The sequence below is a fragment of the Aristolochia californica genome, unplaced genomic scaffold (genome assembly GCF_029961685.1).
Source record: "Aristolochia californica isolate CCGP_79_NKW_82.1479 unplaced genomic scaffold, dmAriCali1.0.hap1 SCAF_2, whole genome shotgun sequence".
NCBI classification, from domain to species: Eukaryota; Viridiplantae; Streptophyta; class Magnoliopsida; order Piperales; family Aristolochiaceae; genus Aristolochia; species Aristolochia californica.
The window spans coordinates 46,607,607-46,629,496 of record NW_027181881.1 but is presented as its reverse complement, the minus strand read 5'-3'; the positions used below and the strand labels follow the sequence as shown (position 1 = coordinate 46,629,496).

Below are 21,890 nucleotides of genomic sequence, written 5' to 3'. Positions count from 1 at the left end.
CTAGGTATAGAGAGACCCTTCTACTTATTTAGTTGGTCTCCACATTGCTTACATAGGCTCGATTTGGGTCACACATATCATATATATGTATAGAAAGTCATAATCTTATTTCATAATAATAATTTTTAATTCGGAGATCAGAGACGTATATAATAATGTCATATTTGACGGGTACGTAAGAAAATAAATTATCTTACGAGATAGAGTAAGTTATACAAAATATCGGGCTTGGAAATTTAGGACATTGAGTCATGAGTCGGAAACTGAGGGAGAATCGGCGAGGAAAACAGTGTCTCCTGTCTGATCTTGACCGCTGGAGTACAATCTCTCGCATGCTTGATATACGGACAGATAGGGCGCACCGAGTGGATGGATTATCTTCTCACCCGCACCGGGCACTAGCCTGTGTCGAGTCTCAATGGAGAAAAAGGTCTTCTCGTTTATTTGACCCTTTCGCAAAGGGAAAGAAAGGGTGAGACAAAAAGGAGAGAATTAGAGAGCAGGGCGACGCGAGTGCTTCGCAGAAGGGCAGGGAAATCCGCCTCTCCAAGATGGATTCTCAGCCCAACTGCTCAGCCTCTGCAGTGCCGGGGGTTGACAGCGCCGCCATGAAGGAAAAAGATGCCTGCTTTGATCCCGTGGATCCCTTCTTGAAGGAAGCGCTTCAGAACCCTCGTCATCGCCTCACTGGTAGTTTTCTTTTTCTTTTTCTACAGTTTTGTTGATTTACTCTTGACGCGTTAGATTTGATGTTTTCTTTCTTATGAGCTAATTTCACTTTATTTTTATTATCTATTTTTTTAAATTATGGATGCATACCTTTGCCGTTCGCAAGAGATGGATGGTTTATTATGTATTTATTATTATTATTTATTAATATTTTTAAATTATCTGGTTTATTATGTAGTTTTTCTCCGAACTATAGATTTTTATGGGATCTTTGTGTTAATTTCCTACTGTATAGTTCTTAATATTGCTATAGGGTAATTCAAAGTTCTTGATTGAAGCTCTCTCTCAACTCTCTTTGTTGCCTTTGTGCTTTTCTTTGATACAACTTTTCTGGGGTCACGTATTTGAATTTCCTGAGGTATATTTCTCAGAACTGTTGATTTTGTGCAGATCTCTCTCTCTCTCTCTGCGCTCGTCTGCCCTCTGCACTGTCTATTTTGACCTTAGTTCTTAATGATTGGTAGTATCTTGTTTGAAAAAGACAGGTCTTAAGCAGTTTATTCTTCGAGTTTACTTTGTTTTTGAACAAATATATTTGGAAATCCAAATTCAAGGTGGTGTGAGAAGAACATCTTTTCAGGCACCCAAAGCTTGTAATTCTTTATTTCTCTTCCAGATTTAGTCGTGTCTGGTTAGGTTAAAATCTTGCATTGGAGTCGAGTATACTTTTTTCTTCTGGTTGTTTCTGTTTGATGCGATTTTTTAATCTTCTGCTGTAATCTAGATTTTTATGGACTACGACCGTATTGCCCCTTTAGATATGTAATAACCTCTGTAAGCTCAGGTCTGGACAGTTGTGTGCTCTGTGTAGATGAAGTTCATAAGATAAGGTATAAATTTGCTTTAAACATCAAAGTTTGCAATTGAAAATATGCAAGTTATAAACGAGGACTGAAACTTTACTTACCGAGGAATGTGAGTTCCATTAATGTCAGGGGGATTTATATTCCTCAAAGAAGCTCTTATTGTTGTTTTAGGTTCATCTAGATTTCAAATAAAAGAAGGATAGTGGAATGGACCTTTGGCTCAATGGCAACAGGAGTAGGGTTGCTGTGCGAGGTCTTGAATTCACATCTCAATGTGTGACCCTGCACGTTCCACTTACTATTAGCGCAAGGGGGTTTCTGCTTTCTTGCAGAAAAAAAAAATATTTAATTGTATTTTTGGCATTTTTTATTCTAAACCAAGAACCATAATAATTAGTTGAACAAGGACAATGAAAATATATTTAAGATAGTTGACTATTGAGAATTTGCCTGAATATTGAGGTTGCCAAACTTCCAGGCTGAATGGATGGGTACAATTTGCTTTTTGTAAGGGACAATGATCGAATTAACAAAACTCTTTTCTTGATAAATCTCTTGCATGGGCAACTTGGTGTCCCATTTCACCTTCTTGCTAAACCTTGTATGAGTAGTATAAATTTTTTTGCTAACTTGACGAAATTTTAAAATAGGTATATTTAACCATTTGGGCTAATTTCCTATGAGCTGTGCCAGCTTCACAAACAGAAACTTAAATGAGGACCTACAAAATGCAATTTGAGATTTGGCTGTGGCAGACCCCTTCTGGCAAATTCAGCCTTGACATTTTTTCCTCATATTTGAGTTACTATCATCTCTGCCCTAACAGAAAAGATTCTTAGCAGTTTTTCTGTTATGAACTTTATTAAAATTTCAAAAGGATATTTATTGTGTTTGACATGTCCAAATGCGTCACATGTTTCCTTTGGTTTGCTGACACTATTATTTATTATATTTTTTTATTCTTAATGCAAAGATCACAACACAGGATATCTATTGGCAATTGCGAATTGATGAACCTGTCAAATAAAGTAGTGCTGATATGTATTTAAACTTAAAAATGCTTTCACTTTTTTCATTATTAAACAGATAGACTAATCTCTTTAAGAAGCCTAGTCTGATCATTGTGAAGCTGCTATAAGCTGAAACAGAGAAATGGCATATGCAGTTTGTCTTCATTTTAAAATTTTTCAGTCAATATTGTCAAACAGTATTTTATATGTGAGAGAACTATATCATTGTTATTTTTTTATAATATATCGCATTTTGAAAAAAATATCTACTTTATCCTTATCTGGGGAAGGAAGATTAATAGATGTCATATCACCAAATTGAAGAATAGAATTGAAATTGAAAGCTAGTTGTCTGGGATACTCGGGCTGCGGCTCAATGTTCTGATGGGGATTTCCTAGAATGAGGTCTCAAGTTTGAGGCTCACTAGGCTGATGAATAACTGAATTTAAGTCTGTTGTAATAGACACTCCCAAAAAATAAGGCTAGTTGTCTTAGTTTACATTAATTAATGATGATTGAGTTGCTGTTTGATACTTTTAACGTAAACTTTATTTTATGTATTTCAGTTTTACGAATGGAGTTGGATATTCAGAAGTTCATGCAAAACCCTGACCAGCAGCAGTTTGAGTTCCAACACTTCCCAACATCATATCTTAGGCTTGCAGCACACCGTGTTGCACAACATTACGGTCTTCACTCAATGGTATTGGACAACAATGTAGATGGAACAGGAAGCAGAATAGTTGTCCGGAAGACAGCTGAAAGTAGGTACCCTACTGTTTGTTTGGCTGACATTCCAGCTATACAAGCAGAAAATGAAAAACTGGAACATGTCAAGATTGCTATAAGGCCAAGGCCCAGGAGAGCTCTTTCAACAGATGCAGTTGAGCTAGGTTTAAATAAGAGTCTAGTGAGAACAGTGGAGGAGCGGAAGGAGGAATATGAAAAGGCGCGTGCTCGCATCTTCAATGGTTCCAGTAATGGTGACTTAGAGGAGATATCTTTAATTGATGCAAGAAGAATCCCCTTTTCAAGCGGAGCAGAGAGTGAAATCTTTAGAAATTTGACTAATGATGAGGTGGAGAAACATTATACCAGGGATATTAATACTGGTGCCCGGGTTGCTATTTTCAGAGACAGAGAAAAGGACAGGACTGACCCCGATTACGACAGGAGTTATGATAGGTAATATCTGAGTTTACCTTTTTTTCTAATTTTTATGTTAAGAGTTATGGCACTTTTTTCTATTCTTTCATATTTCAGTTATTTATGACGTATTTGTGGTGTAGTAGGGTATAACTGAATAAGTTAGTCCATATATTTGGTGGTGTTTTTTTTTTTTCTTGAAACAGCTAGTCTAGTCTAGATTTTTTTTTTTTTTTTTTTCTCTTTTGGGGGGTTGGAGATTGGTTTAGGCTTTATTATTAATTATCTTGAAGTGATGGTTTGCCATAACATGTTACAGGTATGTTAAGAGTCCAACACTCACCCACTGCTTTGGATTAGGAGGGCCCTTTCCAGTGCTCCAGCCTCAATTTATTCATTATGATGGTTTTCCTCCACTAGGTCAGTTGCCTACGACCCAATCTTCTTTGAATTATCAACCGACAAATCCTGTTACGAGCCCCTTCTGTGCTGTTGGATCGAGTCAGTCTTCTAGTGACTCTGCCTATATGCACTGGCCAACTCCTGCAATGATGTATGCACATTCCCATGAGCATTTCAGACGTGCAGTCTTCCAGGTATTCATGCTTTGAAGTCATTATTATGTAGACTGAAAATTATGCAAATCTGTAATCCTATATCCATTGCTCACTGCTAAGGGAATTGTTGTTGCTGCAGGTTCCTTTCTATCAACAACCCCTGAGCTTTGATTACGTGCAGAATCATTAGGACGTTGGCAGTATATTGATGTAACTTTACAATCAATTAGTTTGTGACACTATAGGCTAGACAAAATGCTGAAATATTTTCGTTTTTTTGAAGTTTTGTAGTGGCATTAGATTTTGTTAGCCTTGACGGTCAGTGTGTTTGGAGTTTTGGATACCTGCATATCTATGTTGCTACTTGCTAGTCAAGTTTCATTCTTTCACCCAATTGCTTTGCAACTCGTTTCTGCTGTTCCTCTGTATGGTTCGTTCTTTCACCCAGTTGCCTTGCAAACTCGTTTCTGCTGTTCCTCGATTGTGAATGTGTGTGTGTATGTTTATTTGTTTTGTTTTTCATGTTATGCTTTATGGTTGACTCTGATCTATTCTACATTTACTGCACGTTCCAAAAGAAAAAGAGAAAATGGTTTAGTAGCTAGCTAATTTGTGTTAACTAGGAGAAAATGTTTGAATGAGATCATTACTGGAATCTGATATCCAGATCCAGTTACTTTCCCTGGCTGGGAGTGTGTTTTTCAAGAAAAGATAAAAATTGTCAAACAATCAAATGAGTTCCAACTGCTGACTAACAACCCTTTAATGTGATTCACCTTTGTTTCCTTTTCTTGGCATTGGATTATCGCTGTATACCACCCCCCTCAGCTTCTCTAACCCTTTAATCACTGTGGGGTTGTTCTAGTTTGAGTGAGACAGTTGGAGAGGCTTGTTGTGCTTGTTGATCCAAGCGGAAGTTCGCGTCATAGATGATCGATACGTTGGGAGATCCATGTATGGTGTGGGGTTCGAAACAGTCTTAACAGTCCAATTTCCAAAATTCTGGTTGTGTCTCTTGTTCCCTTTCTACAGTTCCATTGATGGGTAGCCGAGTCGAAGATGTGTCTTGGTGCCGTGACTCGTGATTAGTTGGTCGGATCCATAAAGATCGTCACAATTGAACAGAGTAAGATTGCGTGGCAAAGCTAACGTTGGATTCGTTAAGGGATTGGAAAAGATGAATAGGGTTGGGGGCGGTAACGAGATTGGAAAGCCTATCTTGACGAAAGTGTGAATATAGGAAGCTGCGATCCCTCTCTAAAAAGCAGCTGTCCTGGCTGAATACATACAGTGTGTAACACCCTTACAATCTGAATTAATCGAAATTTTGATGATATATAAGTATAATTTAATAATTTTTATAATTGATTTTATTATACATTAGATTGACATTGTTCTTGAGTTTTTAATTATAATATTCATGAATACAACTTTAAAATATTTTTGTAATCCACTTAATTACCCGATTATCTATTGTACAGTTAGATGATATTATAAAAAAATTATAATATTAAATAATTTAATTTAAATAGCATATTATATTTTTCATTAAGATATGTTGATAACATAATCTTAGTTGTTCATAATATTTAAATTAAGGCAATATAATTAATTTATTAAACTTAACCTTTTGCTTAGATCAATATTTTGGTTACAATGACGTGTAAGTGGGATGCATTGACAATTGTAATAAAAACAAGTTGATTAAGTTCAGCTAAATCAGTTTTATTCAATTTTTAATTAAATTTATTAAAATCGAAATTTGAATGATTTAAATATGTTTTTTATTTCTTAAAATTTATCTATTATTCTATGTATTGATGATTGTGTTCAGATTTGGTTTTTTATAATTTTTATAAATTTCAGTGATATAATAAAAATAATAATATTTTATGAATATATTAAAGACATTATTAGAGAGTGCAAGAATAAAAAATCAGGCGTAGCCATTTCGAATCCAGCCTCCTAACTCATTTAATGTAACGAATTTTGAAATAGGGGTTGTTTCTGTCATTCCATCTTCCCCCAGTGCGTTCGGTGATCGTTTGCCGCCCTACCGAAGGCACCGGGGCTCATGGAAACACTTCAGCCATAGGCCTAACCTCGCGATTTCAAGTCAAAGGTGTTGTGTGGCTCACCAAAATCAAAATCGAGTCGTAAAATGACGAAGACACCCTTTGTTCTCTCCCGCATCTTTTGTTCTTTCGCACGTGTAAGAATCTGCATTCATTGAAGACTTGCTGGGGAGTAAGAGTGTTACTTGTAATGTGGCATCTATTTGGAATGCCATCTCATCATATGCCACATTGGCAAGATAGAAAACCTTCTCCGTTTTTCGGCCAGAAGATTGGTGGGGCAGATACAGTGTGATGAACGGGAATACGAGGGGTGAAAAAAGGTGGAGAGAAAGAGTGGTCAAGTAAAGTAGTCCATGTCATCTGACACGTCACAGGTAAGTTTTTACCTGTGGCTGTGACGTTGCAAGTGTAGAGTTAACACCGTTCTCTCATTCAAAGCGAAAGCTCCCCAAGGCTCCCCTTCCGTTCCAATCTCCGTTCTCCTCCTATTTTCATCTTTGCTTCCCTCGTCTCTTCCCCGCCAAAGCCCTCTTTCTCTGCTCTTGATCTTTCACACCCTAATTTGGGAATTTGGCGTTCAAATTTCTTCATTCTAAAACTGGAGGTCTTCAGGCATTGTGATTTTCCCGCGGTTCCGTAGTTCGCCAGCTCGGACTTCCTTCAAATAATTTACTTTTGATTCATTTTCCCTTCAATTTACAAAATCCAGGTAGATCACATCAAATATCCGACCTTATATTTTTCTTTCCGACTTTTTGGGAAACTCCGTTGCTGGCTTCAATTTTTAATGGCTTATCGAAGTTTCAATTTTTTTTTTTTTTGAATTTTTGAGTGCGTTTCCATGAATTTGTTGCTTTCTTCTGACTTTCCTTGGCTAAATTTTTCCGAGTGTTTCGTGGTTGATAAAGTCGATTGCTTTAGTAGAGTTGAGGGTTTTCTGTCGAATTTTTGGTGGAGTTGTTTGTCTGTTGAGGTTGTGCAGTTTCTTGAGATCTTGGTTGAGTTTCGTGAGATCTTGGTTGAGGTTTATGGTTTTCAAAGGAGATTTAGTAATTTTTACGAATCCCGAGCTCTCATCTCTTTAGTTGGTCGTCTATTACCAAATGCTTAATTTTTTTACACTAAATCAAATCAAGTACTTTTCGAACTGTTTGTACTCTAAGGTTCACATCTGAGTTGCAAGAAATCGATTTTCCAAACCTTAATTCTCTGTTTCGATTTTTATGAAAGTGGGTCTTGCCTCGTTCACTGTTGCTTCTGTGTTTTTCCTGTTTGTGTATTTTCCTGCGTAGTCAGCACCTTTTTTTTTTTTTTTTTGTTGGATTTTTCATGTTTCATCCTAATTATTATTTTTTAATCTTTTTTACCTTATATTTATAAAACTTGGAGAGATTGATTTATTGGTTATACTTTCATTGTTCTTGGAGAGATTAAGCTATCTTCTGGATATTTTTTTTTGTTTTATCTGCTTTCAGGATATTTGTTGCATAGTTAGTATTTCTTTATGTCTATAATTTCCTGTTTGTTGAATTTTTTTAGAGCTGTTGAAAAAGGAAACTCTTTGTTCTTTTATCTAATCCTGGTCTACTCTAGCTTTCTCAACAAAATAAAAATAAAAATAAAAATGAAGAAGCTATCAGTCTAGTTTCGCAGAGCTGGGGCGACGTCTCACGATTAACTATTGATTTCAGTTTTCAATATCTGCTTAGTGCCAAATTCCTCTCGCTCTCTCGCGTGAAGGGCTCACCAGTTTTCAATAATTTATTTATTTATTTATTTGTGTGGATTCCATGCATTCTTGGCTTTTTCTTTCATAACTAACAAATAAAGTATTCCAGATCCTTATATTTTGGTGGTGTCACCACTGTTTTCTGATACTTTTTTCGTGCAGGAATTTACCCCGGATCCTGCTCAGAGTTATGTATATTGCTACGAGATAGCTGCATTCATCAAGAAGGAAAAAGGTAGCTTGACAACGCAAATAATCCCTTAACACATTCTCAGCTTAGTGATCAGATCATGTATTTAGGTCTGCCTATAAAATGGTTGATGCATTAGTGGTATGATCACCTGTCCTGGTTAGTTGATGCATAGTGCCTCTTACCAGGCTCTCCTAGGTTTCTTGCTCTAGTTCAATATGAAATACTAGACTCATATTGAATCGTGCATACAGGTTCTGATTAATTCCTTCTGTTTTTCCTATTGCTCATCTGTACTGGCTTATGACAATGGTGATTCTGTCTAATTATTTTGTATTTATTTGACTTATATATTCTTGTATGTCTGTCTGTTCGCTCGTATCATGACCCATAAAAGTTTATTTGTTTATTCCGAGGTGTATTTTGCTTCGTTTATTACGGGCAACTGTACTTACTCCCTCCAGTTTTTGGAAATGGTCCTTGTATTAAAAGGAAAGTTGTCTTAGAACTGTGAACAAGTAGGTTGTTGTGCATTTCTGCACATTCTATATAAGCACAGAGATAATAAATAAAATTGTATCAGTCTCTTCTTTCAATTTGATTAAATGCTGCTTAAGGCATAGCAATCATAGCTCATTGAATGCATTTTGTGCCTTTGGTCAAAATGAACCTCTCTCTTTCTCTCTCTCCCACACACTCATTCTGTGGACAATGTATTGATTTTGTGATTATTTTTCTAAAGGTGTATTTTTGTTAAAAATGTTTCAGCTATCTGCTAGAGGAATTGCTCATGGCTTCGACAAGAAAGTCTAGAGCGGTTAACAAGAGGTTTGCTAAACATATTGAAGAGTCTCCTGAGAAAGATGGAGGCACTGCTAATAAAAGTAAACTACGGGTGAGTGGGCGGCTTTATTTTCTTCCTTAAGTAGTTAACTGTCAGTTATTTGTGGGTATAGTTATCTTGGTGGTGGATGATCTGTTGTATCTCTTCGTTAGCATATGCTGCTATCTTCAGTTTTGGGTATTAGTGTTGGGCTTGAGTGTCTCTTCTGCAGACCCCCAGTTTTCTATAAGCATCTGATGATTATCTGTTGCTCAATCATACTTTGATAATACAGTCCGGTAATTGGTTAGATTCACATTGATGTAGTTTTTAGATTACATTTGTTCCAATGTTATAAAAACTGATGGAGCAGTGTCTGGGTTAATCAGGTTTGACGGCCGGGTGACCTGGGATATTTTTTATTTAATTTTTTGAGAAGACAACAATTGGGAGAGTCTTTTCCCTCAATTTGCAGGAAGACGAAGGAAGGGACATAGCCCTGCCCCCGCCCCTGCCCCCTTCCTTTCACTGACAAGGGAAGGGCCCTGCCCTCCTCTATTGCATGGGGCTCCGCTGCCCATCGCCATTTTTTTCTACGAGGGTGCTGGGATTGCCCTCTATCTTTCAAGTTAATGGCTCTTTTATCCCCTTTGCACCCATTTACTAAAATACCTGTTAAAAATAACAAATATCAGCTACTAACACATGACGGCCGGGGGCTGCTGCCTTGCTGGTGCTGAAATTTCCTTGCTTGACAATGATCTGGCAGATCAAGCTGGGTCAGCCAGTTCATCATTTGAAGCAACAAACCCAACCTTGTCTACCTTGTTTTGACCCTCCTCAAGGTCTTACAGATATATAACTTGGATGAATGATTTGGTCCCACTGAAGTTAGTTTAACTAGCTTGTCTAGTTGTCACGCTGCTATATCGGGCTAGGATTCGATCCTAAAGCTTCTGTGTATAGCCTAGCTTAATTTGGGTGAAAAAAAGTAGGTTAGTAAGCCTTCGTTTGGAGAGGAAACTAAGCCAAAATGAAGAGAAATGACCTTTTCTAGAAATGAGGTATTCTTTGCACGGATTTCAAGATGAATACATCAAGTTTACAAAGCCTATTTGTAGGCAAATGAAGGATAAGCCACCCTTATCCCCTATCTTACATGAGCCAATGAGAATTCGCCACATAAGCAAGGCAAACCCCTCTAATTCATATTCAAATGAGTCAAATCCCATGTGCCCTTATTTGCCTTAAACCACCCTATCTCAATCCCATTTTGGTAGGAAGAATTCAAATTGCGAATTTCAATGCAAATTGCCAACTAGCCAGCCAGCCAGTCAGTTAGCTGCTGGCTGCACGCCCGCACGCTGCTGCTCACCTGCGCGTGCACCTAGGCTGCAGCAGCTGGCTGCATGTGCCCTTGCGCCCCAACTGCTGCAGCCTTGGCTATTTCGTACCAGATTCGTGTTTGTGGGCCCTGTGAAGGTACTGTTGCCCCTGGGTGGGCTTTTTGAGGGCTTGGGGTTGCCATACTATTTTGGAAAGTTCTTTCTGATGGTATTTCCAGTGCACCCATATTTGGCCCCGTAGTGCGCATCTCCGTCCGTGGCACGTCCGACCGCGTATCACTAGTACTAATTTGCTTTATGGAAGATTTTTTCTTTCTTCTGTATTATTAGTGGGAATTGTCTCACATAGATATATGTTAAGTAAAGTTAAATGGTTATTAGTTGGGAAACGACCTAGGTCCAACTTTAACATGGTATGAAAGTGGAATGCTTGCTTGTTGGGCCTTGGTTGCATCTCATTTAGTTTGTATCCAATTTGTGTTGTCCATGTCTCAAGCCTGCTGTGTGTTTGTGTAAGCCTGGATGTGAGAGGGAGTGTTAGTGGGAATAGTCTAACATAGATGAGAGTTAAGAAAAGAGTTATGGTGGAAACAACCTCCTAACTTCGGCTAATCATTTTGGGATGGACTTGGACCCAACTTTAACAAGTAGTCATGTTTTTTAAGACTGTATTTAACAGGAAATAAAAGATCATATCAGATGCATTCAAGCTGATTTTGATTGGAAAATGAACTATCTTTTTGTGGTGTTTGATAATTCTAATTTACTATTTCTATGTGGCTTGGGATATCTTATCTTTTAAGAGGATATCTTATCTTATTCAGTTGGACTAAACACTGATAGACCTTGGTTACACTATGAAATGCTTTTCGCTTGTTTTTTGCTTTCAGCTACGTTTAATGAGAATTTGTTAATGGCATTTACATTGTCCAATGGTTGTTCCTGTTTCATGCAGAAGAGGAAATTGTCAGATATGCTGGGGTCGCAATGGAGCAAGGAGGAGCTTGAGCGGTTTTACGAAGCCTATCGGAGATATGGGAGAGATTGGAAAAAGGTTTACTCTTATCCCATATTTGTGTTCAGTTGACGTAGTGAGTTCAAATGGATTTTTTAACAAATATTTTTCCTTTTCTTGAGTTGGGATTTCTGTTTATTCTAATTTAAGAGTTTTTCAGTGGATGTTCCTAAAGCTTAACAGGCACCCACATAGTTTCTCAAATTTTAGTGCAAATTAGAGGTTTCCATGAATGTTTGTTAAGTTATAGTTTGCAGTCCTTTATCATATTTTTAAGGGCAGCTTTTGTTATATGTAAGCATCGTTTATCAGGAGTAAAAGAAAATATGTGGGTGACAAACATCAATTGTGCCTACTCTTTTTTGAGAAATGTTATTGTTTGACTAGTGCTGAATCTTCTTTCTTGACTGGTTGTTCTGATTATTAAGCACATAGTACTAATTACTACGGATTCCCAGGTGGCTGGTGCTGTTCGTAACAGATCAGTGGATATGGTGGAGGCCCTTTATAACATGAACAGGGTGAGCATGATATGTCTTAAAGAGTTCTACTTTTGTTTGGTGGACCTTTTATTTATTATAGTGCAACATGTACCATATGGAAGAAGGGGTCAAGGGGAGTGTTTTGTTTGTTTGGCAGTAAGGAACTACTGTTCCTTCAGGTTTTCATACTTGGTTGTATCTCCTACCATTTTTTTGTACTACAAAGCATTTTTGTTTGTTCTCTTGGCATTTAAAATGAGAAACTATGTGAACACTGATAGATATTGTTTTCTTCCTTTATCTTTAAAGCACACAAAAGTTGAAGTGTTTACGTGATACTTGATTTGGTAAAAATTATGTTTGAGGATCCACTGTAATACTATGAACTTAAATTTGCATATATACCCTGTTAAGGTCTTCTGTATACTCCATTCTGAGTATACAGAAGACCTTAACATACCCAAATGTTTAGTAATAACAGAAAGGGATGAATAGGCTTTGGGAGGTGTATGAATGAGATGTCCTGATAGATTATAGAAACTCGCTTTAACCAAGGAGCTAACTTGCAAAGTTTTCCTTTAGACATTGATAGATTTTAACAATTGTTTATGGTGTGAGGAAAAACCATATGAATTGATCTTGAGGTTGGTTTAAGACATCTATATTAAGGGTTGCTTAAAATGTGGATACATTTTCTCATAAAAGACAAATTCATGGTTTCTATATCTATAAGGCATACTGTATTAGGCATTCAGATGTCTATGGAATGGTTGATATGGGTGGTACTGGGTTGACAAAAAGCTTGTATCAGCTGATTCATCCCATATCAGAACGTCAAATTCCAAAATCCACCATGAGGTTAATAGGATCTTTGCTTGTTGATCAATTTATAACGTTGAAATATTTGTTGTCTTCAGGCTTACTTATCCCTCCCGGAGGGAACTGCTACTGTGGCTGGGCTAATAGCAATGATGACCGATCACTATAACATTTTGGTAAGATTTGAGTTTCATGTTGTACTGGACTCCTACCCCTTGTCCTGTTGGAATAGGATTTCCTTTATGTTCTTTTTCAGTTGTTTTAACTTGAAATATTAGTAAATTGAAAATTTTAAATTGAACCTTTGATTATCAAACTGGCAGGAAGGAACTGATAGTGAGCGAGAAAGCAATGATGATTTTGGAATATCCCGTAAGCCCCATAAACGTGGACGGGGAAAATTCCGATCCAGTAGTGTCTCAAAAGGGCTAGAAGGGGCTCTGCCAGACTTGCTGCAATGCCAGTCAGCACCAAGTTATGGTTGCTTACCTTTATTGAAGAAGAAGCGTTCAGGGGGTAATTGCTTGTTGGAAAGTTGCATTCGTTGTTGTTTCTTATTAGTGTCCCTTGGTCTAATTATCAACTCCAGTAGTTGTTACATTCTGGAGGAAGAATGAGGGATAGTTCATTGCTACCTTGGAATTTCTAAACAGTAGCAACTTGTTGCAGGTAGCCGTCCCCGTGCAGTTGGTAAAAGGACTCCTCGCTTCCCTGTCTCTTACACATGTGATAAAGAAGATAGGGCAAAGGTTGGATCATCAAATAGACATGGCGTTAAGACTGAGCTAGATAGTGATGATGATGAAGTGGCTCATGTCGTATTAGCACTGGCTGGGGCTTCACAAAGAGCTGTCTCCCCACGTGCTTCTCTCACCCCAAGTAAACGAGCAGAGAACATGAAGCCCTCTTCCATTCAGAGTAATAGAAGGAAGGTCATAACGATTGTCTCCTAACCTGATCCACTTCATTTGTCGTCTACCGTTTTACTTTTGTTGCTACAAAGGAAATTCTTCTAAATTAACCTCTTTACCTGTGATGTAGCATTCTGAATTCGAGACGGTTAATTCCAAGGCAACTGGCACTTCAATGGATGAAGATTACTGTGAGGGTAGTTTGGGAAGTAGGGGAGCTGAAAATGTAGAGTTTGGTAGAGATAATGAAAGTGTTGGTGCAGTGGAAATTTCACGTAAGGGGAAAAAGTTTCAAACGAAGAAGCCAAAGATTCAAGGTTTTGAAAATAATGATCATTTTGATGATGTGAGAGAAGCTTGTAGTGGTACAGAAGAAGGGCTTACTTTGAGGGCTGTCAAAGACGAAGCTGAAACAGAGGTTTCATATGAGAAGGTCCAGCATTCTTCTCCGCAAGGCTCAAGAAAGAGAAGCCGACAGCAATATTTTGAGGGAGGTATGACTTTTTCAGATCTTTCTTCTCAATCTGCAGCAGGACAAATTTTGTAAATTCCCTATCACTATATCCTTTTTTCTTTATTAAGGCTTACATGCAGATCGACTCCTACCACCGTACCCTACCACTTCTTGTATGGTTCTTACATGGTCAAACTTAGAACCATCTACTGGATGGCCCCGCTTTGGATTACACATGATCTATGTTGGGTTGAGCCCGGTTTTAATCCTAAAATGACTGGCCACTTAGGAGGCCTATTGTTCAACTTTATAGCCCATTTAGCTTTCTTGATGCTTTTTTAAAGTGGGATTTTTCCCACTCAATAATTTAGATATCGTTTTTTGGAAATCCTATGCTAAGATCAACTTTGTCCAGTTTCAAGAGTAAAACTTCATTGGATCCATTTTTCATGCAAAATCCTTAGTTTAAATTACTGAATAATAAGCTTTTTGGATGACAAAGAAACCAACTTGGGTTCATTGAATACATGACTGCACTATTAAACAAGTTGGCAGTAGGGTTGGCATCATGGAGTTGTTTGCAGAGCCTGTTCTCACCCTGTAGTTCAGTTTGAAGCTTTATTGATAATTGTTCTACTTGATGCTGATTATTCCCTATACAATGAAGTGCTTCTATAAACTTCATTAACTGAAGGCTGCTCTCCTGACTATGTTTTATCATCTCAAATGATTTTAGGTCAATTATCATGATCATGTTTATGATATTTTATTTTTTGATTTTTAGATGAAAGCACTGCCTTAGATGCCTTACAAACTTTGGCAGACTTGTCTTTGAACATTTTTGCTCCAACTTCTACTGTTGAATCAGGTGCATATTATTATTCCATTGTTTTAGCATTTCCTTTGTAATATCTCTTGATGTATTCCCTCTAATGCACTCTTTGTCCTCTTGAAGTTCCTCATTAAATCTCTTCTCATTGTGTTAAAAGAAAACCAGTCGATTGGGTTTGGGGTGAATTCAAAGAAATTTCCTCATCCCACAACATAAAGTTAAAATCTTTCTGCATGGTGTTCTTTTCCTCCAAACTGTTACACAAGAGTCCTTTCCTGATTCTCCTGGCCCAGCTTGTTATGGATAGTGTACTCCTCCCGACCATCCACCTTATATAAGGTGTTACCCATTTGAAGAAACTAAAGTGAATACGTGAATTTGATCTGTTGAGAAGAGTTATTATGTTGTTTATGGCCAGTTCATTATTATCATTTATTTTTTTATCAAATAGTGATAGACTTTTATTACTGAAAAGAAGAGCAAATACAAATAGAGAGGCAAAGCCCAACAATTGCAAGGGAAAAGAGTTCCCAACAACAAGGAGTTGAGGGGAACAACCAGTTTAGAAAGCTGCTCAGCAAGAGAATTGCCTGATCTGCGCGTGTGCTGCCAATGAATGGCCATGTCCGAGTAAATATAGGAGACTTCATCATAACATGCTGAAGCCCCCAGGAAGGATCTTTTTTCTTTATGAACCAGGAGAGAATGACTGCTGAATCTACTACAATAACAACTGTGAACTGAGAATTTCTGGAAATAAAGATGAACACCTTCCAACAAGACAAAAAATTTGGCATCAATGGAACTGCCAAAACCTAGCAGACCAGAGCAGGAAAGGAGGACCAAACCATCATGATCCCTAACTGTGCCACCAATTCCAGCAGAATGGCCAATTTCATTTGATTGATATATTTTCTCATGCAGAGTCCTCTGTCCAAGTCAAGGAAGAAAAGAGAAGTATAGATGGTGATGGAAAGTCCAACACACCTGAAGTGTTATCTACCAATCATCAAAGAGATAAATCTAAAGCCTCAGCAACCAAGGAAAAGCTTCATAGTCCAGGAGCTGATGTAGTGCTTCTGAAAGATCCCATACTTGGAAAAGATGCAGCTTTTGATGTTCGTTCAATATTTGAGTCAAAGCAATGGGTTTACCCATCAACATATAAAATGCCTAAAAGGAGAAGGAAACCTCTACCTGTCAAAGTAAGGTTGTGCTGAGCTGAAGTTAATATTGTACACCTGCTCAGATGGATTTATTCTGATGATATTTATTGCCCCAGATGCCTAGTCCAAATACTGAAGCGGACAACAAGTCTCATCTTAGTGAATCTCTGAAGATTGAGGTATATGAAATACTTCCACTTGACTTTCTTTTTTTCTGCTTTATTTTGCTTTTTGACTTTTACCAAGGCTAAAATGTAACTGGAGATCAATCCACAGATATTGGGGAATCCAAAAATCTGGACTATATATTTCACTGGTAAAAATTAACTTGATAAAATGAAATTCCAGGAACCCATTTCTCTAAAATTGATTAATTCACAAGTTGCACCTGAGGCCATTAGGTATTGGCAGATTTGCCTGGGTGTCAACCCTCCCTAAAAAGAATGACATTCCCTCAACCCTGAAAAAAGTGTAAATCTTGCCTTGTGTGTTCAGTTTATACAATATTTGAAAAAAAATTATGTAACTGTATGTTCAGCTTTATAGGTATATATATGTTTGCCCTGTAGGTTTATTCATGCTCTTAATAAAATACTACTATGTGAAGCCTTAATAAAAATTATGCACTGAAATGTAGAAAGATTTGTGGGTGCTCATCATTTTTTAAATCTTTTATAGGCTTCTGTTGATGAAGGAAAGAAACAACTAAGCAAAGCTAAACGTGCTGGTCAAACTGTACCAGCACCTAAACAGGGAAAAACAGTCAAAACGGTGGATCATTCTTCTTCTAGTGCTGATGTGGGAAGATCCGGTACAGCAATAGGTGAGCCACCTGTACAGAAGGCTTCACTAGACAAGGTTAGTCTACCAACTAAACAGCAGAGTAGGCGTAAGATGAATTTGCAAAGGTCGTTGGCTCCAAAGGAGTTGAAGCCGAATGAGAATGTTGGAAATGAGCAACTTGAGAAGCCTTCACCCTTTGTTCATGACAGGACAGCTGAGCTGAAGGTTGATTATTTCCAATTGCTAATCACATTCTGAATTTAAAATTTTTTAGCCTGTGTTATTTACTTTTTTATGGTCTTTCCAGAGTAAGTTGTCACGTTGCCTATCATCAGAGTTGCTTCGCAGATGGTGTGTTTTTGAGTGGTTTTATAGTGCAATTGACTACCCATGGTTTGCCAAGAATGAGTTTGTGGCTTACTTAGATTTTGCTCAGTTGAGCAATCTTCCATCAAGATTAACTCGTACTGAGTGGGGTGTCATACGTAGGTAAGCTTTTGAGGCCTGAGTTGAAACGTTAAATATGTATCCAACTCTGTTGTAGGCAAAGTTCCTTCTCAGATATGGAAGAGTTGAAGCCTTCTTATCTGTCTTTGTCATGACTTGAGAAGTTGAATATTCTGAATTGAAACTCCACATCCATCTCTTTGTAAGTCACATTTGCTTGTTTGTGCAGTGCTCTTGGGAAGCCTCGTCGTCTTTCTGATCAGTTATTGCGGGAAGAAAGAAATAAACTTGAAGAATATCGTGAAAATGTCAGGGACACGTATGCTAAATTGCGTGCTGGTGTTGGGGAAGGACTGCCAACAGATCTTGCTCGTCCATTATCAGTTGGACAGCGGGTTATTGCCTGGCATCCTAAGACAAGAGAACTTCATGATGGTAGCGTGCTAACTGTTGATCGTAACAAGTGCAGAGTGCAGTTTGATCGACATGAGTTAGGGGTTGAACTTCTCTTGGTACTAATCATGACTTTGATTCGAGATGCTGCTATATAAGATACATTTAACATTTTTCTGGGTTGATTACTCTGTTAGTAGTGGGGACTCGACAATCGGGTCCATGTGTTTTTGGCTGGTGTCTGATGGGAAGTATTTTTTCTGATTCCTGTTAATTTGTTTTCCCAGGATATTGACTGTATGCCTCTAAATCCCCTGGAAAACATGCCTGAAGCACTTCGGAGACAGAGTTTTAGGAACTATGCTGAACCAACAGTTGATGGCCATCCTAAAGAGTGGGAATTTGGGGGCTCTTGGAAACTTGGTTCTGGCGAGACTACAGAGAACGCTGACGGATTGTCTAGTGTGCCTTCAGTAAATTATCCCATTAATGTATTGATGGAGCAGGCAAAGGTTAGGAAAACATCAGCTCCACATTCATTGAGAGTAAAGTCTATTTCTAATTTTACCTTATTGTGTTGTTATCTTATTTAAACAACTCAAGTAAGGACTATCTCAGCTAAAGCTGTTTTCGACAGGGGGACACAATTGATTCTATTTTACAGGCTAAAGCTGCTCTTAATGAAGCTGTTGCAGCGCATGCTGCATATGGTCCTTGTAGTATGGCACAAATCCAAGCAAGGGAGGCTGATATTAGGGCTCTCACTGATGTTGCCCGTGCTCTTGATAAAAAGGTGAACACCAGTACTGTTTATCAATCAAGATTAATATTTTTATTTTATTTTTTTGGGTGCTTTCTTTTGAATTTCTGTTTCTAGCAGATGAGCCTAATGGAGCAAAGGTGACCTCCAAAATAGTTGGGGCAAAGGCTCTGATGATGATGATAAAATTTATTGGTGTTTTGGTTTTTTGGTCTCTTATCCTGCTCATACTTGGGTTTATCATGTTACATTAGCTTATTACTCTCTTGCTGTGTAATCACATTTAGGAAGCATTGTTGAAAGAAATCAGGAACCTCCACGAGGAGGTTTCTCTAAACCAGAAGGATGAGAGTTTCAGAATTCAGTATGCCCAAGTTGTTACACAGCTCAAGAATGCTGATGATCAGGTAAGTATCTTTCTTCTTCCTACCGTTCAATATTTGGGATACTAATTTCACTGTGAAAATTATAATTCAATTACATTCCTTGAATCTGTTCTCAGGTTTGTGCTGCTCTTCTTGCTTTGAGAGAGCGCAACACATTTAATGGAAACTCAGTACCTCACATTGGTAGGCTTATGTCCCATCCATTGGGGCCCCCTGGGATGTCTTTTGATCGGTCTGCTTTGTTCAATCAAGAATCTGGATCTCATGTGGTTCAAATTCTTGATAGTTCAAGACGAAAAGCCAGGGCTATGGTAGACATAGCCATGCAGGTAATTGATGTCTGGGATGTTGTTTGTTGCATCAGTGATGAAGGTTTCATAATTTAAAAAAAATTCTATGAAGGTTCCCAGAAGAGTTGACGAAATTCACTGTGAGTCCAAGCAGATGGTAACTAGATTGTGTTGCTTATTTTCAGGCTGTCTCCTCTTTGAGGCAAGGAGAAAGTCCTGATGTGAAAATTGGAGAAGCTTTAGATTCAGTGGATACCAGGCTTTGTGGCCTTGATACCGTTGTTCCTGCCATTCGATCTTTTGCTGCTACTGCAGATCATTCTAGCCATGGCACTCTTAATCAACAGGATCAAACTAACGCATGTCCTTCAGAACCCATAATGGTGGATGTTAAACAGGACATCCCTGATGGGAATGATTTGCAACTCCCTTCAGAGCTAATCTCATCGTGTGTTACAACTCTGCTCATGATACAGGTAAAAAATCTGGAGCTTATGAGATCTGAAACAATTTCTTGCATTGTTTTGTTCAAATGCTGATCTTCTAAACGTATTTCACACGGATATGATGCTGTGCAGACATGTACAGAGCGACAGTGCCCACCAGGAGAGGTGGCCCAGATACTGGAATCAGCCCTAAAAACATTGGAGCCTTGCTGTTCTCAGAATCTTCCAATATATGCAGATATCCAGAATTTCATGGGGGTCATCAAAACTCAGATATTGGCTCTAATACCTACCCAAAACAATGTACTCCCAGCTGAGCTCTCCACTTCGTAGAAAACAACTGTTTTGATTTCATAAAGCTCAATAGAAAATCTCAGTTTTCTTGTGTTCGGAAAAATCCCAGCTTACTTTGGTTCATTCTCCTTTGTGTTATGAGAAAACTTGTACATAGTAATAATAGTGATAATGGATAAGAGATGAGGCTCGTTTCTTTTTATTTTAAGATTGGTTGTGGGGTGGGGGTGGAGGGGCAGACTGGTCCATATTTGTCACCCTAAAGCGTGGATTGGAGCGTTTTGGTATCAGATTTCGTATGGGAACCCTAGAAATCTGAGATGATTCTAATCAAGTACTAATCGACTTGGTCTTGTCGTGTCCAAACGTTTTTTTACCTGTCTAAGAAATGAGAGCATTTTCAATTTCCCAAAATGAGAAACAGTTGTGCATTTATTTTGAAGCAGAATATATTTAGGCTACGTCAACACCGAAACATGATTTCATGATAGTTTTCAAAGAAAAAACATTGGTTATCTTTGTTTTTTCTATTTCCACTTTCTCGTGAGATTTTCTGGAATAGGTGCCAATGGACAATTTGAGAGAGTTTTCGCTGGATTGTTGCTTGTTGCAACTTGTGTGAGGATTTTGTTAAAGTTTGGATTTGGAGCTCCAAAAGATTTCTCCCATCCAATTTGATTAATTGCCAACTTGATCTCTCTATTTTTTACTGAAAGATCCTCAAATTGTCAGAGGTAGGCGGGCAGGGCATGTTCTCCGTCGACATTTGGTCTAGTTTCACTGCATTCTCCGGCCGGTTGATCACATGGCTGAAGTAGGACCCTCGAAGACAGAAACATGGCCGGTTGACCAGCAGTTCATCCTCATACATCTCCATCTCGCCTTTCAGGTAGGAGTTACAGAAGGACAAATGAGGGACCTATCACCAACCCTACATTTACTGAGACGATGTTGATGCCACTGTCCATCGCCAGAGGCCATGCAGTCTTCCCTGCCATTGTTTTCGCCAGGGCGTGCCACAACTTAATTTTTCTGGTAGAAATTGGGGTCGCTCCTGTCTCTCTCATCCGATTCAAGGCCGGATTGTCGGTTTTCCTTCTAAACTACGGCCATGACCGTCGACATGAAGAAAACGTCCTCGATTGTTTCCGTTTGGGCACAAGATGCCAAGACCAGGAACTTCAATTTCAGCCATAAATTTATTTAAGTCATGGTGAAGTCAGGGCTGAACTTCTTATCAATGCCATTGATTGTTGAAGTGGGATTTCACTTTTCTCCAACTGAAACAAGTGGCCTTTCCAGCAAGATATCACTTCCAGGACCATTGCATATCATTGTTATAGTTTTTAGATGTTCTATATTCGGGTATGGTTTGCATCATTTGTTGCGCACCCGAGTCCTCGGGTATCAATAGAAACAAATAATGAAGCCAAAGCCAAAATCAGAACGCCGACAGCGAGGAAGACAGCCGAGATTGCACCAACCCCAGCATCAGCCACCCGGTGAGTTATTGTGGGTGCTCCGGGAACCCATAGTTGGAGATGTACTCGAAGTTGATGAAGACTTCAGGGAGTGATGCGAGAAGCCTCTGGTTGATGCTGGTGAGACCTCCACCGTGTACAACGGAGTGAGCACCGAGCGTAATTCCAGCAACAAATCTTCCCACCATTAGGCAAGCATAGTTGGTTGCAAAGCCCATCTGAACTGCACCCATGAAGAAGATGATGGCTGCAAAGACGGTGTACCTCTGGCATATCCAATTTGACGTCCTCTCGATGGATGAGATTTGATCAGTGCGTAGACGATGAGGATTCCCACCAAAATTTCCACTTGCGCGTCACTGATTTTCAAATAATCTTTGATGAGTATCGCCACTCCATGCATGCATCATTCCACTGTCATGTCATGAAAGCTAGAATGGTGCAAGCAATGGCATATTATTCCTCCCCATTTGGTTTACGCCAACCAAATCTTCTCCATCGATCTTCTTCGTTTTT

At 38.5% G+C, this 21,890-nt stretch overlaps 2 protein-coding genes across 3 annotated transcripts; both read left to right on the top strand.

Moving 5' to 3' along the window:
• The first annotated feature begins 419 nt into the window (after positions 1 to 419).
• LOC137956945 (uncharacterized) lies at positions 420 to 4,669 on the top strand. Its single transcript, XM_068804621.1, has 4 exons — positions 420 to 690; positions 3,113 to 3,731; positions 4,012 to 4,288; positions 4,389 to 4,669. Exons 1-4 carry the CDS (start codon positions 552 to 554, stop codon positions 4,437 to 4,439), a joined length of 1,086 nt encoding a protein of 361 aa, XP_068660722.1. The 5' UTR covers positions 420 to 551; the 3' UTR covers positions 4,440 to 4,669.
• A 2,136-nt stretch (positions 4,670 to 6,805) lies between these two features.
• On the top strand, positions 6,806 to 20,181 carry LOC137955635 (protein ALWAYS EARLY 3-like). 2 transcript variants are annotated; one of them, XM_068802665.1, is made up of 21 exons: positions 6,806 to 7,036; positions 8,219 to 8,291; positions 9,015 to 9,141; positions 11,371 to 11,469; positions 11,889 to 11,951; positions 12,830 to 12,907; positions 13,055 to 13,247; positions 13,401 to 13,663; positions 13,773 to 14,136; positions 14,881 to 14,964; positions 15,853 to 16,133; positions 16,211 to 16,273; positions 16,773 to 17,102; positions 17,185 to 17,366; positions 17,554 to 17,836; positions 18,005 to 18,229; positions 18,355 to 18,510; positions 18,765 to 18,884; positions 18,980 to 19,192; positions 19,339 to 19,629; positions 19,732 to 20,181. In XM_068802665.1, exons 3-21 carry the CDS (start codon positions 9,037 to 9,039, stop codon positions 19,930 to 19,932), a joined length of 3,594 nt encoding a protein of 1,197 aa, XP_068658766.1. In that variant the 5' UTR covers positions 6,806 to 7,036; positions 8,219 to 8,291; positions 9,015 to 9,036; the 3' UTR covers positions 19,933 to 20,181. The 2 variants fall into 2 exon arrangements, with proteins under 2 accessions (XP_068658766.1, XP_068658767.1); XM_068802666.1 differs by lacking the exon at positions 14,881 to 14,964.
• The last annotated feature ends 1,709 nt before the right edge of the window (positions 20,182 to 21,890 follow it).

What these genes read in the sequence shown, in the direction of transcription:
- LOC137955635 (XM_068802665.1), top strand. Translation starts at nt 9,037, where the DNA reads ATGGCTTCGACAAGAAAGTCTAGAGCGGTTAACAAGAGGTTTGCTAAA. An exon ending in ATGGGAGAGATTGGAAAAAG is followed by an intron (nt 11,470 to 11,888) that starts GTTTACTCTTAT and finishes ACGGATTCCCAG; the next exon opens with GTGGCTGGTGCTGTTCGTAA. An exon ending in GGAAACCTCTACCTGTCAAA is followed by an intron (nt 16,134 to 16,210) that starts GTAAGGTTGTGC and finishes TTATTGCCCCAG; the next exon opens with ATGCCTAGTCCAAATACTGA.
- LOC137956945 (XM_068804621.1), top strand. Translation starts at nt 552, where the DNA reads ATGGATTCTCAGCCCAACTGCTCAGCCTCTGCAGTGCCGGGGGTTGAC. An exon ending in TACGACAGGAGTTATGATAG is followed by an intron (nt 3,732 to 4,011) that starts GTAATATCTGAG and finishes AACATGTTACAG; the next exon opens with GTATGTTAAGAGTCCAACAC. An exon ending in TCAGACGTGCAGTCTTCCAG is followed by an intron (nt 4,289 to 4,388) that starts GTATTCATGCTT and finishes TTGTTGCTGCAG; the next exon opens with GTTCCTTTCTATCAACAACC.